This window comes from Sceloporus occidentalis, unplaced genomic scaffold, assembly GCF_023333645.1.
Source record: "Sceloporus occidentalis isolate IW3139 unplaced genomic scaffold, rSceOcc1.0.p SCAF_1, whole genome shotgun sequence".
Classification (NCBI taxonomy): Eukaryota; Metazoa; Chordata; class Lepidosauria; order Squamata; family Phrynosomatidae; genus Sceloporus; species Sceloporus occidentalis.
This window is the reverse complement of record NW_028316981.1, coordinates 43,726,585-43,743,224: the sequence shown is the minus strand read 5'-3', so window position 1 is coordinate 43,743,224 and position 16,640 is coordinate 43,726,585. Positions and strand designations below refer to the sequence as shown.

Here is a 16,640-nt window from a genome sequence, read left to right as displayed (position 1 = left end):
ACTGCCAAGAATTTTCACATGGGGCCTCAAATGAAAATTAATTTTTTGGGGATTGTTTTTAGTTGAGCCCATTCAAATTTTTATTTTGGCATATTTCTCAATAATTTATCATCGATTCCTCTGTTGGTTCATTTTCACAATCCTTTTCATTGTACAGCTTAAAGATATGCAGTATTGTACATGTGGAACTATTTGTCACAAACCACCAAGACTTCAGGAAAAATGCTCCTAAACACAGGAATCTTAACAAATAACAGAATATTTATTACCAATAACTTTAAAAAAGATTACATCTCCTAGATCACTGATAAATATCATTTACAATGGGGAGAAAAACTACATAAGCTTTTTTTTCTTTCATTTTCTTCGTTTTGTGGGTTTTTTTGTTTTTTGTTTTTACATAGAAGTAACCATATCAAACTAAGAAAGGAACACAGCTTGAAATACTGACAATATTTCTCTGGTTAACACCCCTGACTTACACAAGTGGAATTCTGGTTATGAATTACTTAATAAATATATTTTTTAAAGGTTTAAAAGTTAGCTTGTATTGTTCTGGAAGCAAAAGAGACAAGTTACAGGCAAATTTAAGCTATTAGGAAGAACAAATGATAAACCTCTGCAGTGCATTTTTAAATTTTGGGGAAAAATTAATAGAAAAGTCATATCATTTTAATTATCATTGATCCATCTGAGCACACTTACAAAAATTTTCCATAGTAAGAAATCTCTTTTGTATTAATATACTTTTCTTATAAATTTTAAACTTGATCCAGTACTGTGCCAGACTCTAGAGCACACAGAAGCTCTGCATGTGTAGATTTGTGTAGAACTTCATGTCTACATTAAAAGCTCTGCATGCACACTTTGCATGAACACATTGGATCATTCACCAAACTATGCTCCAGTACAAGCTTTACTGGAATGAATGGAGGCTGCATGAAATGACTTAATGTAGGATTGTACTCACATTTGAATTCAATTTTATTCACACGCTAGACATGTATGACAACCTGGTCAATAAAACTGAACCTTGATCTTTTGAACACAAAACAACAGGTTCTGATCAAGATCGCAGGTTCTTTGCTAGCCAGGAGGACTGGAAATCTTAAAAACAAAGCAACTATTTGGAAGGGCATAGAGACACCCGGACATAACATTTTTAATGGAAAAAAGCCTTGTTAGATCAGTAATTCAGAAGAATGTTATTATCTTTAGCTTATGACCTATAGTCAAACAAAATCTTATAAACATGAGTAACTGTGTAGTTAAATTTATGAACTCAATCTATAGAGAATTACAGTTAACTTTTCCCTGTCAAAAGAAATATCTGTTCAGACAAGAAGTCAGCATGATTATATTTCATTTAAAGTCTCCCAGATTCACAGATTTCCTGATTAAAATTGTGAAAATCCAAAATTACATATATTGGTCAACTGATGGAATTTCAGACTTTCACCACATTCAGAATCTTGTTATGTCTTATAGCAGTGTCTGTTTCAATTTACCATTGGCGTGATGACAGCTAAATGGAATGAACAGAAATGTAATATTTGTTTAATGTTAGAGAAAGCTAAATTAGTACATTCAGATAAAAATCTTGATAAGCATCATCAAAATATTAGCTAGATGATTATTATTATGTGCTTGACTTAACAACAGGCGGAAAGCAAATGCATTAATTTATTTGAATCATCTGATCATCAAAAAATGCAATCTTGTATAGGAAAAGCATTGGATGGAAGTGAGATCATTGTAACAGCTTTAAATAGTGACATGATCCATCCCTTCCACATAGATTGGAAGGATCCTCAAAACTATTACCTCTTCTGTGCCGACCAGCCCTCAGTTGATGTGCCAGGGGCATATGCCCTGCTCCCCATGTACATCTATGTAACATCACACTCCTTTCTTTTCCTTGTGAGAAAAGCCTATGCTTAGGGACCTGGAAAGGAGTGACTCATTAAACTAGACCAAAATGAGAGCCTCATCTTATCAGCAATGTGTGTCTGAAACTTGAGGATCACCAAATGAAGGGGAAGGGGAAGAAGAAAAAGCTTCATAGCATACATAGAGGAATCCCTTCTGTTTACAGACACCTTGAAGTACAGATCAAGGCCAAGAATTCCTTCAATATGCACTCTTGAAAAACTATACAATCAATTCAAAACTGATTACTGAGGACTTCAACCTTCTGGCCATAAAACATTCCAAAACCATATATATATATTTGCAAGGTTAATGTCATCGGTAGTATTTTATAGCAGAGGGGAAATGAAATCAATATCTACATCATATGTTAACTTTAAAAAAGTCTATAAAACACTAAATATATAATAAAAAATATGCATATAAGGACATATGTAAACTGCTTTGGTAACATCATATTACAGATGTTTTCAGTGCATTGCAGAGTTTCCAAGGAAACTTCAGACAAAGCTATATTTGCTTTGAGGAAGTACCGTATAATGCCATTCCTAGAGAAGCATAAAACATTTTTTCCAGTAGTAAGATGTACTTGAACAACAATATTACTTAGTACTGGGTGTCTTCAAAACAACTAGCTAAATGTTGCTTAGTTATATCATAAACAGGAAGTCCTTTAGATATTTTTTGTCATAAACTTGATCTAGCTGTGAGGGAAATCATTATTGTGCTGATGGCTGACAGTGTGCAGGCGTTTGATGTAGAAGCACTCGATCCTCTTGCGTATGCATCTAGGAGGATAGAAACAAGAAATCAAGACATTTCATATACTCTGCTTCATATATGTCAACAAATGATATATTTGCTTCAACAATACTGCCCTCAATATCATGAAAAATGTGTTGTCTACAGCTGATTTGAATAAAATACTTTTATATTAAGACAGTAATGTGAGATATGTTTGGGGAAGGTGAGAGAATTTGTCTAGTCTGTTGTTCCTGTTTCATATCCACTGAAATGTTATTACATGAAGTTTCCCCATCAGCAGGAGTGCATTGTTATCTTAATTTTGAGCATCAGATTGTATCAATTGGGGTGATGGTTCTGTCACATGAATGGAAGGATGAAATGAAGTAACATTTGAAAAGTGGTGCACTTGGAAAGAAGTTACTTTACTAGTACTTTACTAGTACAACAAGTCATATTATCTAGGCCTGTTACAGACTGCCAAAATAAAGCTGCTTCGGGTCTCTTTGGAGGTATGCTATTTAAATGATGCATGGGTCCTAAGAGTCCGGAGGTCGTGCCAAAGCCACACTCCATTCCTAAGCACTGGAGTGCAGCTTTGGTGCAGTTTCCGGATTCTTAGGATGCATGCATTATTTAAACAGCATACCTCCAAAGAGACCTGAAGCAGCTTTATTTTGGCAGTCTGTAACAGGCCCTAGTTACTTTAAAAAGTCACTTTGGGACATTTTAAAGGGCATTTTCACAGGGATTTTAAAACTCTTACGTAATTCTATGGTTAGAAAACACAATCCTATAATTCTTTTAAAAAAAAGAAAAGAGTAACAGAAAAACTAATAGGCAATGTAAGTGGTAATGTAACTGATATACTGCAATACTTATAAACTGACCTATGTTTTAAAAAGTACAAGTCATATATAACAATAATAATAAGTCGATGGGGTGGAGGTATAAGAGAAGGAAATATAGGAGCAGGGTCAGTGCTAAATTCTTTCATCCTATGCACATGTATGTGTGTGCAGACACATGCACATACACTTTAACACCCTCCTGCCATGTGCTATAACTAGACATGAGGAGGGGAGGATTAACACTTCTGTCCCCATTTGCAACCTTCCCAACTAGCTTCCCATGAAAATTAGCAATATGAATGCTTTTGGGAAATTCAAGGTGTGGTCCCATACTTTTCTCTGGGAACTGGAAAAACTTGACACAAGGAAAAATACACAATGATTTGGGGACGATCAGCATAAGGGAAAAACTGCGAATGCATTTCTACAATGGCTTATACAAGTGGTCATGCAGTGCTCTAATAGGCAGAGTCTAAAAACAAAGTGTGAATGGGAATTCTGCTTGTGTCAACTTGAACACTACATGTGAGCTTGTTTGTACTGGCACAGTGTGTGTCTCTACTCATTCATTAGTGTACTTGGTTAATAACTGTCAGTTTAATGCAGGTTTTGATAACGTGGTTTGCAGTTGTAGATTTTTTTTAATGGATGCTGTGAATGTTTGGAGTGATTTTTGGTAGAAAGACAGGCAGTAAAATAAATAATTACAATCCAAGCAAACTAGCCATTATATTTATATGAAATAAATGTAGCTATTTTAAATGGTCAGATATGAACACACACACATACACACATTAAATGTCTTTTAATCTTTTAGTGTAATGACTCCAATCTTCGTTCTGAGAAACCAGGTGCAAAAGTGAGAGAAGAAAATATTTTTGCTTTGTATGTCACCATGGTGATAACATGTAGACAAAAATGCTCTTACTTGATATCTTTGGAATTCGGATTTGCTCGCTGCTATTGCCGTCTCCTCCATCACTAAATGGCTTTATTTCTATGATGTAATCTTCATCGAAAGGCAGAGAAAGTTCTACAGATGTTTTGTTAGTTTCTATTATAGAGGTACTGCTTTGTCTATTCCATCTGTAAAAAACCTAAAGCGCCATATATTTGGCCAAGAGAAAAGAAAGAATAGAAGGTACAGACTTAGATTGACAATAGAAATGGCTTCTTTTTCTATGGCTGTAACTAATTATCATATTTTCCATTTTTGAAAGTATCTTAATTTCCAGAACACCCAAGGACTCCTATCTTAGTGTACATAAACAGTGTAATTGATCATGTGAGATTTCCCATCCTTTTTGTCATGTTACAGAGCTCTTCTAACACTCACCACCTCTGTGAGATCAGGACTGATCATGTGATATTGTCCACAACCTAAAAATACTTTGCCAGCATTTTATCAAATCTAATGTGCCTTTCATGCTGGGAAGTGTAGGGAATTGACCACCATTTTTCTGTTTCATTTCTGAACTGAGTTTGGAACCAGGTCTAGTTTTGGGACAAAGAATTCAACGCAAAAATATTTTTCTGGTGCAAACACCTAGGCCTCAGTGCAAAGTAGTGTGCTGTAGTGTTGAACTGATGCAATGATCTCTGCAACAAGTGACATATAGCTGATCTGTGAAAAGCTTTGCAGGTACAGAGGTAAACAGGCAGGCAAGCAAGCAAACATTAAACACAATTCTCTCATAGGCTTATCAAAATGTAAGATTATGTACAAAAAGTGGATGGGTTTTAGTTTCCCTCCCCTTCATACTAGTAAACGGAGACCATCCACTGAATCTGAATGATTGGAGATTTAAGGTAGGCAAAAGAAAATGTTACAGTATATGATATACATTACTATGAATAGTTACAATTGCTATATATCACTTCCCATATGAGAGACAGTATGCCCTCCCATCTCTTGGAGAACATGCGCAGGAGGAAAGTGCTATTATAGTCCTGCTTCTGACATTTTTAGAAATATCTGCCTGCCACTTGTGGGAGTTGGATGTTGCACTAGATGGGTCTTTGATGCCACAAGCCTCTGACACTCCTATGTAGGAGGAGCTCTGGTGGCACTATAGCTAATGCCAGTACTGCAGCCACAACATTGTGAGTCCATCCTTTCGTACATCAGTAAAATGAGTACCCAAGCTTGTTGGGGGCAGTTGACTTACAGGTTGTACACCTCTCAGAGCAGGGGTAGGTAACCTTTTTGACCCGGGGGCCGGGTTGCTGTCCCTCAGACAACTGGGGGGCCGAAGCCAAAAAATAAATAATTAAATAATTTTTTTAAAATTATATAAATAAATAAACCGGGACAAATGTAGGATACAATTTTCAAATGGAGGACACTTTTTTTTTTTTAAAAAAAATGGAGGACACGCAAAAAAATTTGCTGATTTTTTAAAAAATGTTAATATAAATGCATGTTTCTGAGGTTTCTATAGATAATTGCCCCCCTTGCTCCTGCTTGCCTGCCGCTTGCCCCCGCTTGCTCCCCCTTGCCCGTCTCCTCCTGATAGGCCAAAGGCCCCGGCGGCAGGACTGGGCTGAGGCCGGTCCCAAGGCCTCGCCGGGCTGGATCCGGCCCGCGGGCCGTAGGTTGCCTACCCCTGTCTCAGAGACTGCTTAGTTCAGTATGAAGCGGTAAAGAAATATAAATGTTATTGCTCCTACAGTTAACAAGTGTTACATGAAATCCTTTCTACCAGTGCAACAGTACAAAATAGCTATATTTCATTAGGCTAAGCAGGATGTGTCATGCTCACTCTCCAGCTATATGGAATATATTACAGTAATTAGTAGAAGAATGATTGGGAGTGTGCACCAGCACAAGTGCTAAAGTCAAGCTTTGCCCTGGGGTTATATATTTTGTCTAATTTGGGCTTGCTCCTCACAGAGCCATTGGTAATTAATTCCACAGACCTGCAACAATTTTTTTCACCAATATTGTAGTTCTTTTTAATTTTTTTTGAGTGCTGAATTTGAAAAGCACAATAAAAATGCCACATCATAGGTTCCCCCCCACAAATTCCATATTTTTATCAATTCAGTTGTTATTCAGCTTTAAGTGCAGACATTGATTTCAGCATGATTTCTTTCAGTGCTTTTGAATGTATTTTTATGTTTCCTATCAGTGAATTGAAGTGTTTTGAAAGTCTATTAGAAGACTTTAACCTCTTACGTTTTGCAGGATAATTCTTTGCAGGATCATTTCATTCAATCACATATTGTCAAAGCAAGTTGTGAAAAAAACTGTATGTGATGGAGCAAATCTGAGGTCATTTTTGGATTTAGAACACCAAATTCCTATAAAAGCAGCATGCATTTTTAACAATGTTTTTATGACCCTCAATTTTGCAGGTCTGTGTTCTTGTGAAGATGTGAAGGATATTTTAATGCCATTGAAACCATAGAAAGAGCATACCCAAAGTTAATTAGATATTCAGTCTAATCCTTTACATATTTACTGGAAAGCAATGTCTCTGTCTTTAACAGTAGATTACCGCCCGGATTGGTTTCCCATAGGGCGGTATACAAATAAATATTATTATTATATTATTATTATTATATTACCAAGGATACTTATGATCACAATTCAAGTGAACTGTTTGACTCAGTTTCTAATCCATTATTCAAGTTACATTTTCACATATAATTAATCTGCTGCATGGTATAGTCAATGCTACGAGATATACCAATGTCTTGCCACAATGACAAGTTACTATATTCTTTGCTGCCCATTACCTACTTTGTATCCTTTCACCTCAGATTCATTATTCTGTGCTTTTACTTGATCCCAATTCAGTATAATCTTCGAGTCTGATGAATTCCATATAATGTTTCCAGGAGGCTGACTTGGTGCTAAATTTAAAACATTAGAAATTGAATGTTATTACCTAGCAAGGTTTTCTTTGTTGAATCACTATATACTTTCTATGGAGCTTTGATCTCCTTTATTTGATAAGTTAATAAGCTGTTGGACAAGCATGTATATTCAAAGTCATTAGTAGATAGGATGTGAATAAATGCTGCACATGAAAAAGAGAATTGGATGGCAATTCAATGTGAAGGTGACTAACAGGAGATCCTATTGTAACCATGAAGATAAATATTTGTTTCCTTTCCAGCTAGTTTCCATTTTTTTACCTTGATTAATAAAATCACAGAAATAGCTAACATTTGTATGGGCCACTTGCAAAAGCAAAATAGAGTTAAGTCCTGATAATATGAAAGACGTGCTCCCTTAACACTCACGTGGCTTTTTGGTTGTTACATTGACTACAGCACTGGAAGGTCCCATCCCTGCTGTGTTGTAAGCTTTGACAGCCAAGTGATACAATGCATTGCCCTTCAAGTTGCTAATTTTTGCAAATGTCTGGTTGGTCATGGTTTTCATTCTTCCAGCCTGCTCCTCCTTATCACCATGTTTCCAGTATCTAACCTGCAGAAATAAAATGCATGTTTTCTTATTTGAACTTCCCAACTGCATGGATGCATTCTTTCCTTTACTCTGTTTTACTGTTAGTTGCTTTAAATCCCATTCCTGGAGAAAAGCAGAATATGCATCTAGTAAGTAAGTAAACAAACAGCTGAAAATACCCTCTGGGAGAAGGTCATACATTCCCACCACAGACAGTTAGACTTGTACTGTCAGAACTGTATCTGATAAAAATTGCAATTGTTTTCTTAAAACTATTGTTCCAGTTTTCTATAATCAAGAATTCACTTGTTTTAGTTCCTTCTTCTCTCTTCTATGTTATTTAAATAGTAAACAAACATCTCCTGGGGACAATTCTGTTTTAGGCTAATCTTGTCCAATAGTTTATTTGAAGTTTCTTGTCATTAGCAATGGACCATGATAGTCCATAGCTGCACCTGTTAAAACTAGTGGCCAATTGACCTATTAGGATATTTTCTGGAACAAAGGGACCAGGTGCTTTTATTGTGAAATAATATAGCCTTAATATTACCTTTATTATGGCAAATGTTTCTACAAGTCTTAACATGACTTTTACTATGACAAAAAGATCTAAGGTGACTTAGTTCTAGAAGAGATCATTTTTAGGACTTTTGTTTTAGCACCTTTCCATAGATCTTACCATTGCCTCCATTTCAGGAGGTTACAGCCATTCAGAATAGTCCTCTCATGCATGAAACCAGTAGTCAGCACATCTGACCACTGCAGCAATCTTTATGAAGGTCAAGTTTATAGTCCTTAACATCCCACTTAAGTGCTTTGATTGCAAGAAACTGCTGAATGGACAGACCCATGGGGAGGACAATCTCCTTGCCAAAGCCATTTCCAATTTTAATTTCTAGTCTTATACGCTTAAAAACTGCTACTAAACTCGGGGGCGAGTGAGATGCTTACAGTGTATGTGAGAAGGTGGTTCACATTTAAAATATAATATACAGCAAATTTGCCTCAAGTGTGGCTGTGGCCCTGTTGCTGTGTGTTAAGTATTTTTAATCTGTTTATGCTGATATTATTTGTGGATTTTGCAATTAGATCCTCCCTTTGCACAGTGTAATAGGAATGACAAACACATGTGAAAGCCCACTGACATCAGCTGAATTAGTTTTTTTTAGTTTAAACAATTTAAACACACTTCCCATGCCATGCATCTGCACTGCAGAAATAATGTGATTTGACACCACTTAAATTGCCCTGGCTCAATGCTATGGAATCCTGGGATTTATAGTTTGTTGTGGCACCAGACCTCACTGACAGAGAAGGCTAAATATTTCCCAAAACTACAAATCCTAAAATTCCATAGCATTGAGCCATGGCAGATAAAGCACTCTCAAACTGCATTATTTCTGCTGTGCAGATCTAGTAGTTCAGACCTCAGATGAAACTAATATGAAGGACAGAGGATCAACAGAGTCAGTGTCTTAACCACTTGAGCCACTGAGGTGAATTATTTGTAGGTTTGACCTTCTAGAGAAAGGAGGGTAACAGTGTAAAATTCAAGGAAAGAAACAGTGGTGACAAATAGTGACTGAAACTAGCTAGCTAGCCTGGTTTTGTTTATATCATAGTTTATGTCATAGAGTAGGTTTGCAGTATTTTTTTTTCTTTATGCTTAATCTGAACTAACTCTATCAGTGGACTTCCTAGGTCCCAAGCTTGCCCCATCAGAGACAAAAGGACACACATATGCCTTGTCCATTTTGGAGATGACCTCCTCCCCCGTACATATAGGGATTGGGCAAAAAAATGAAGAGATAAAGGTGGCAGGCAGAAGCCCTAGGGGGAAAAGCAAAGTGGGTGGGCTTCATCCCACGTAGTTATAAGCAGTGTGAATTATAAGGCTAATGGTGCCATTTATGGTCCTACCTCATAGCCCTGTATTCTCCCTTTGCTCTGCATTTCTGGTGACATGGACCAAAATAATTCTACTTCTGAAGCAGAAAGGCTTTTGGCAAAGATGCTGGTTGGAGCTCTGTTGGGCTCTGAAAAGAATGAACAATGGTTTGGTGGTAAGTTTATGTTAATGGCCACAACTTTTCTTCATCATAATAACATTTTGGAATGCAGTGTAAAAGCCAGCGGTGTAGCTAACAACTATAAAAATACTATAATGCTAACACAGAAATGTATTGCTATTGCCTTCTCCAACTTGATGTCCTCCGCTTATAGTTCCCCTCATCCAACAGCCAATGTAGCTAGCTGGAATAAGAGGGGTGGTGATCCAACACATTTGGAGGGCACCCATTTGGAGAAGGTTGTATTATTACCATTTTAAGACAATCTTTGAACAGATTTAAACTCAGTATACATGCATACTACTGGGCATAAGGCCAACCCTAATAGAACCAACACAGTGCCATTAAATGTCAGAATTAAAATTTCAATTTGCAGAAATGTTTTCACTTAAGAACAATTTAATATACTCTGTTCCTTAAATGAATGCTCTCACTCTTTCTGATGCATATTATCAAAGATAACGTCATCATTATTAATATGCATTTACAGGAGATTGGATTCTAAAATTGGCTACATGCCATTTATTACAAGCAGGCCTGGACATCAGCTGAATATGCTAATAATAATATAGATACACGGCCATTTCATAAACAGCTATCAAATCAAGTCAAGACCTTACCTTCATCAGCTGAATAAACAACTGTGACGTGGCTGAAAGGACCTTCTCCTTTGTTGTTGTACACACCCACTTTGACTTCATAACGTGAAAATGGTGGTAGACTCTCATTCCGAAACACATATTTGGAGGCATCTGGAGACGCCACTACTGTTTGCATCCAACTTAATGTCCCAACTGGACGAAAAGCAACCACATAACCAAATCCACCTCCATTCTGCAACTCTTCAGGAACTGTCTGTAACAAGAGAAGAAGCATGGAAGCAACCTAATGTGTACAATGAATGTACAAAAAGGCACAGTAGAAGGCATCTTTGAGAAATGAATGGATCTATATAGTCTCATTTCAGAATACCCGGCAATGAAAATGCCCATGTTACAACTGTTAATAGGTGTTTTTTTTATGGTCCACTCCCTTGAAACAGCTAGTCCTAAAACAGTATGTCTTAAAAAGGAACCAATTGTAGCCTCAAATATCACAGACAGCTCCAAGGAATAATCCAGGTAGAAATATCTGGCTTGTCCTCTTCAAGTCAGCTTCATAAATCTAGAAAGTTCTAATAAATAGAGGCTGGGATCCAGATCACATAAGGGATATATATGCTCACACAAAAAAAGAACTTCACATGCTGTTGGGATTTTATTTTCTGCATTTGCTTCAGTAGTTGCTGAAAAGAGATGTCCCTTCCTTAGATTTGTTGTGTGTCTTCAAGTTATTTCCAACTTACAGTGATCCTAAATGAATCAATCACAGGATCTTCTTGGCAAGATTTATTTAGAGGAGGTTTCCACTCCTTTCCTCTTAGGCTGAGAGTGTGCGATGGGCCCAAGGTCACGCAATGGGTTTCCATGGACAAGTGGGCAATTCAAATCCTAGTCTTCAGAATCATAGTCCAATGCTCAAACCACTTGACCACACTGGCTCTTGCCCTTCCTTAGATATGAATCATAAATACGATGGGGAATTCTACCTCTTCCCTACCTGTGTGGCAGGAGAAGGAAACAGCTTAGGCAACTCAGTGTGGGATTCGTGTCACAATGTAGCCCATAAGCATAAATGAGGGCCCAAACAGACAGGCCAAAATAAAGCTGCTTCTGGTCACTTTGGGGGTATGCCGTTTAAATGACATATGCATCTTAAGAGTCCAGAAGCTACGGCAAAGCTGCGTTCCAGTCCTTAAGACTGGAGCATGGCTTTGGCGTGGCTTCCAGCCTCTTATGACACATGTATCATTTAGACAGCATACCTCCAAAATGACCTGAAGCAGCTTTATTTTGGCCTGTCTGTTCGGGCCCAGAATCTTCTAAAAGCCTTTTTGAAGAGCTTGAAAAGAAGCTTCTGCATTTTTAGCAGACAACATCATAATTTAGAAAACCCCATACTTGTGTTTTTTTCAGATCTCTCCCTTCATATAGTTTTTTTCTCCCTTTGACACTTTTCAAGCTGCCTACATTGAGGGAACAGACCTATTGCATTCTTCTTAGACCATGATTTGCCCTGGTTTCCTACAGCCTTGTGCAAAGGAAGAAATAGACAAACTGCTTTCTTAGCTAGCCACCATGACCACTCCTGTAAGCAAGGACAGCAATAATGTTCTTGTACACACAAGATGGGCCTATCTACCTTACCATGTATAAGATAGCCATCCACCCAATGCTCCAATCTTTTTGACCATGTTTATTGAGTAATCGTAACTGTTATTTACTGTTGTATTAAGATAAGGCTTAGGTTTTTATTTGAGATTATTGTTGTTGTCTGTATTTTATCATTGGCTGTACTATAGTATGTATTTTTATCAGGTTGTAACCCTGCCTTGATCTGCAGGGAGAGGTGGGAAATATTTATTTATTTATTTATTTATTTATTTATTTATTTATTTACAACTGCGATTTTCTGCATGGCACAGAGGAGCAATCCACTTGTTCGTTCACTCATTTATTTATCTGTTGGATTTGTATCCAGCCATTCTCCTGGATACAGCTTCAGAAAATCTAAAGCTTTATTAGTGTTAGGTCTGTTACCTGAAACTTGGCTGAGTCTATGTGGGCAAAGTGGCCTTTTTACTTTTCTCCACTGTGGAAGGCTTTTTTTTCTTTTTGAAGAAAAGATACTTTCCACAGTTACTGGCTCTGAAAATGTGAATGGGCCTGTGAACATGTGGGGATTATTTTGACCTAGCCTTAGCTGGCATGTATCTATTTCATTTCATACTCAAACAGAATGGAACGTAGTGAATTAATTTCTTCTTATCTACATGCAGCATTGTTTTTTGTTCTGTTCTGCCTCACTATGGCCCCATCTATATTTTACTTTCTTGCACAGATTTTACTGGATCTTTTTCCTGGAACATTTGATTAAGTATACAAGATATATGGAGATAGTGGCAAAACAAACAAACAAACAAACAAACAAATAATAAAGGAAGCAGTGGGATGTTCACATTATATAGTGGGCCTTTGGTATCCTCTAGGATTTGGTTCCCAACTGTGGATACCTAACTCAAATCCCATTATTTACAACACAGAGTAAAATGGTGTCCCTTATATAAAGTGGCAAAATCAAGCTTTGCTTTTTGGTATTATAACAAATATTTTCAAGCTATGGATGGTTGAACCCGTGGATGCAGAATCCATGGGTATGGAGGGTCGACAGTACTGTATTTTTGCTTTTTTATGAGCTGGCGTGATTTGGATAAAAGGCTAGCAACTGTGTGGGTATCTCCCCCTTCCTGGACTGCTGATTTCCTTAGCAAAACACTTTAACTTCCATTAATTTTGTATCAAGACCTAGTTCTCCTTTTTAAAGGCAGCAAAGCATAGGCATCTGTAGCTGCTCAAATCACAAAGATTCTGCTCCCTTGTGTGTCATTTCTACCTTACCAGACAGAGCACATAGTTAGTTTTGATGCAAAGGGCATGACCTAATTTAACTATGCTGTGAACTCCAACATGACAGGAAACGCATGTTGAAGTGTGATGCAGAGTAGCAGGCAAATGCTGTCTGATGCCAGAAGCGGTCGCTTCACATTTAGGTCACTAGTGCAATGCTCCAATTATCTAGTCTCAGTAAGGAAACCAAAGAAACGAAAAGCCTCATTGTAGGAATATCATTATTTAGAATGCTACTTAAGGGCAGTTTTACGTTCCATTGAAGCCAGCCAGATTAGCCTATGCTTAGGTCCTTTTTTAAATACAGAAGTACAATTGCTTCTTTTGGATTTGAGGAAGCTACTGTGGCATCCATGCCCATTTTAAAAAAAAGATATACATCATACTTACTGCAGTTTATGGGTTAAAAATTTAAACTTTATTTTGTAACTTTTATATGTTTTAATGATTTTGTTGTTGTTGTTGTTGTATGTGTTCAAGTAATTTCTGATTTAAGGCAACCCTAAGGCAACCTATCATGGTGTTTTCTTGGCAAGTTTCTTCAGAGGGGGTTTGTCATTGCACTCCTCTGAATTTGAGAGAGTATGACTTACCCAAGATCACCCAGTGGGTTTATATGGTCAAGCCAGGATTCAAACATTTTATACCTTTGATTTGATTTTAACTGTGTTTCAAAAATTTTATTGTTTTTAGCTGATTATTTTTGTGAGCCACCTTGGGTCCTACTCCAGGGGGCATATAAAATAAAAAAAATCTGGACAATAGTTTTAGTACTTTCAAATAGGTATTGGGGCGTGTGAGTGGAAGGAATCGAGTGGAAATAATGAGCTCTAACAAGGTTTGAATTCAGCATACTGAGTAATGAAGCAAATACTAAAAAAAAAAAAATGTTGACTTTTTTTTTTTGGTTAAATCTCAGGAAGGTGAAGAAACAGCAATGTGTCTAATGGAGATGAGCCTTTCCATGGTCTCTAGTATGTAATGCCTACACTGTAAGGATCACTGCCTTTTCATTTTAAGTTCAGATACCATGGGCTCATCCTCTGCTCGATCAGTTTATGTTTACAGAAAACATTAAGTAGTTTGCAGGCCTCAGTGCCCATAAGGTTCTGTACAATAGCTGTGTCCCAGTTTGTGTCCTCTGAAATGTCTTTTAGTGCATGGAAAACACATGCATGGACCCTTGAACATTGCATTGAAGGGTTGAATTCAGCATACTGAGCAATGAAGCAAATACTAAAAAACCCAATAAACCTAAACTTGCTTTTTTAGAAGTCTCAGGAAACTGAAGAAACAATAGTGTGTCTGTGGGTAATGCTGTATTATTATTTTTTTTACCTTGGGTGTGGGAAATGGTTAGAAAATGGTTAGAAACAGGAATCCCTTTTATTTTCTACACCAGTTTAAGATATTCTACATGTTCCTGTCCAAAGGAGATAAAAAAAGGAACAGAAATCTCCCTTTCCTGCAATGTCAGGAGGATTCTAGTTGGCTGCTTCTTCACTTACACAGAGAAATAATTATCTTAAGAGTTCTGGATTTCCTTATCATCCAGAGCTAGGAGAAAAGGGGAGCTGGGGCAGAAACCTAACAAGTATACACAAAGGTGGTACAACTGACTTATTTTTAAAACAGCTGTGGCACAGCTTCATCATGCTTGCTGAGCCATAAAGCTTGCTGTGTAAGAAAAAGGAAAAGCTTCATTGTGAAATTTGGAAAACCGAGGAAATTGAAGGATATGTGTATTTGGATCTACAGATTAGTCAGGTAATTAGGCTGGTTTGACTAAAAATAGGGCTACCCTCATTCTCTAGCTTCAACCTATATTTCACCACATTTCATGACAGTGTATTTGGATCAAAAGGTTGTCAGTGCCATTTTTTGTCCCCTCTACTAAGAAGGTGGTAGAGTTAGGCAATGGAAATCATTTAATAAACTGTTCATCCTTTGATAAATGGCTGTCTGATACAATATCTTCAGATTTGCACCTGAGAGGTATGACATTAAAAACAGTAAATTCATCCCTTCCCAAATTAACACATCACTTACCTCCCAGGTTATCACCAACTCAGATTTAGTGCCACCACCTCCACTGACATTAGCTGGAGTGACTTCAGGAACTGAAGAAGAAAAGACAAACATTGCAGTTATTCAAGTTTTAGACAGCTAGTTTACAGCTCTTTGAAGCATATACAGGGAAGGTATTTGATGACTTATTATTTTTAGATATGTTAATGAACATTTCAGAAGAGTGTTTTTACAGTAGACTAATAATATTTGCACAGTCTTGTCATTCTTATTCCTCTTGATTTTAAATTTAAAACAAAATTTAAAATTAACAGTTCCAAATATTTTTTTTTAAAAAAAACCCTTTGCTGGGGTGGTTTAGGAAATGTACTGATGTAAGCTTATAGCTTTTAGTACATATGCACATAAACAATAAGGCTTATTCAACAGTAGCCAGTTCAGTGAACTGGATACTTCATACCTTCTGCTTCTCTTGCAAATATGAAAGAACATAAGGATATAGGCCAAAATGTCTACCTCTTCATGATTTTTTTAACATGATTTTTTTTAAAAATGATGGTGTTCAAGATTATCATGTTTTTATCTGAAGGCCTGTACATATAGGGGAATTCATTAATCCAGGAATATATTCTATCTTGAAAGATCACAGGCATGTGGTTGTCCAAGTACTGAAATGGTTCTATGTGGTCTTTTTGGGAGCAGCATGATAAAGAACAAGACAAATATTTATTGGGGTTAGGATAATTTTATACATCAGATGGGCCATTTATCAGACTACATATGCTTTCAGAAGGAATGAGGATAAGCTTTTTGCTTCTGCTTTAACACCACCAAGTTATTATTCTTAGGTGCACAATTATAGATATATATTTGATTAACATTCATAATGGTGCAAAATCTCTATTTCCTAACTGCTTTTGGTATGTTGCATGGATAAGTTGGGTGTCAATAACCCAATAGCATTCAGAAAGTATATTGATCTGTGTGATTCCATCCTTGTCTGAAAAGGACTAACAGGACTTGCCTCTATTTTCCATGTTTCATTATGAGGTGCCAATGCACCCTTAGTAAATTCATAAAAATAAAGACTGTTTGA

The 16,640-nt window shown here is 36.9% G+C and overlaps 1 protein-coding gene across 6 annotated transcripts in view; it reads right to left on the bottom strand.

Annotated features, from left to right (window-relative positions):
• Positions 1–277: 277 nt before the first annotated feature.
• LOC149321341 (contactin-4-like) overlaps positions 278–16,640 on the bottom strand; it is a 700,468-nt gene continuing 684,105 nt past the window's right edge. For all 6 annotated transcript variants that reach the window (XM_089519801.1, XM_089519827.1, XM_089519837.1 and 3 more), the window contains 7 exons: positions 15,566–15,636; positions 10,631–10,865; positions 9,862–9,977; positions 7,776–7,962; positions 7,270–7,382; positions 4,453–4,621; positions 278–2,717 (listed from right to left, as the gene is read on the bottom strand). In XM_089519801.1, coding sequence (XP_089375927.1) covers positions 2,617–2,717; positions 4,453–4,621; positions 7,270–7,382; positions 7,776–7,962; positions 9,862–9,977; positions 10,631–10,865; positions 15,566–15,636 — 992 coding nt within the window. In that variant the 3' untranslated portion in view covers positions 278–2,616. The remainder of the gene's footprint in view (positions 2,718–4,452; positions 4,622–7,269; positions 7,383–7,775; positions 7,963–9,861; positions 9,978–10,630; positions 10,866–15,565; positions 15,637–16,640) is intronic.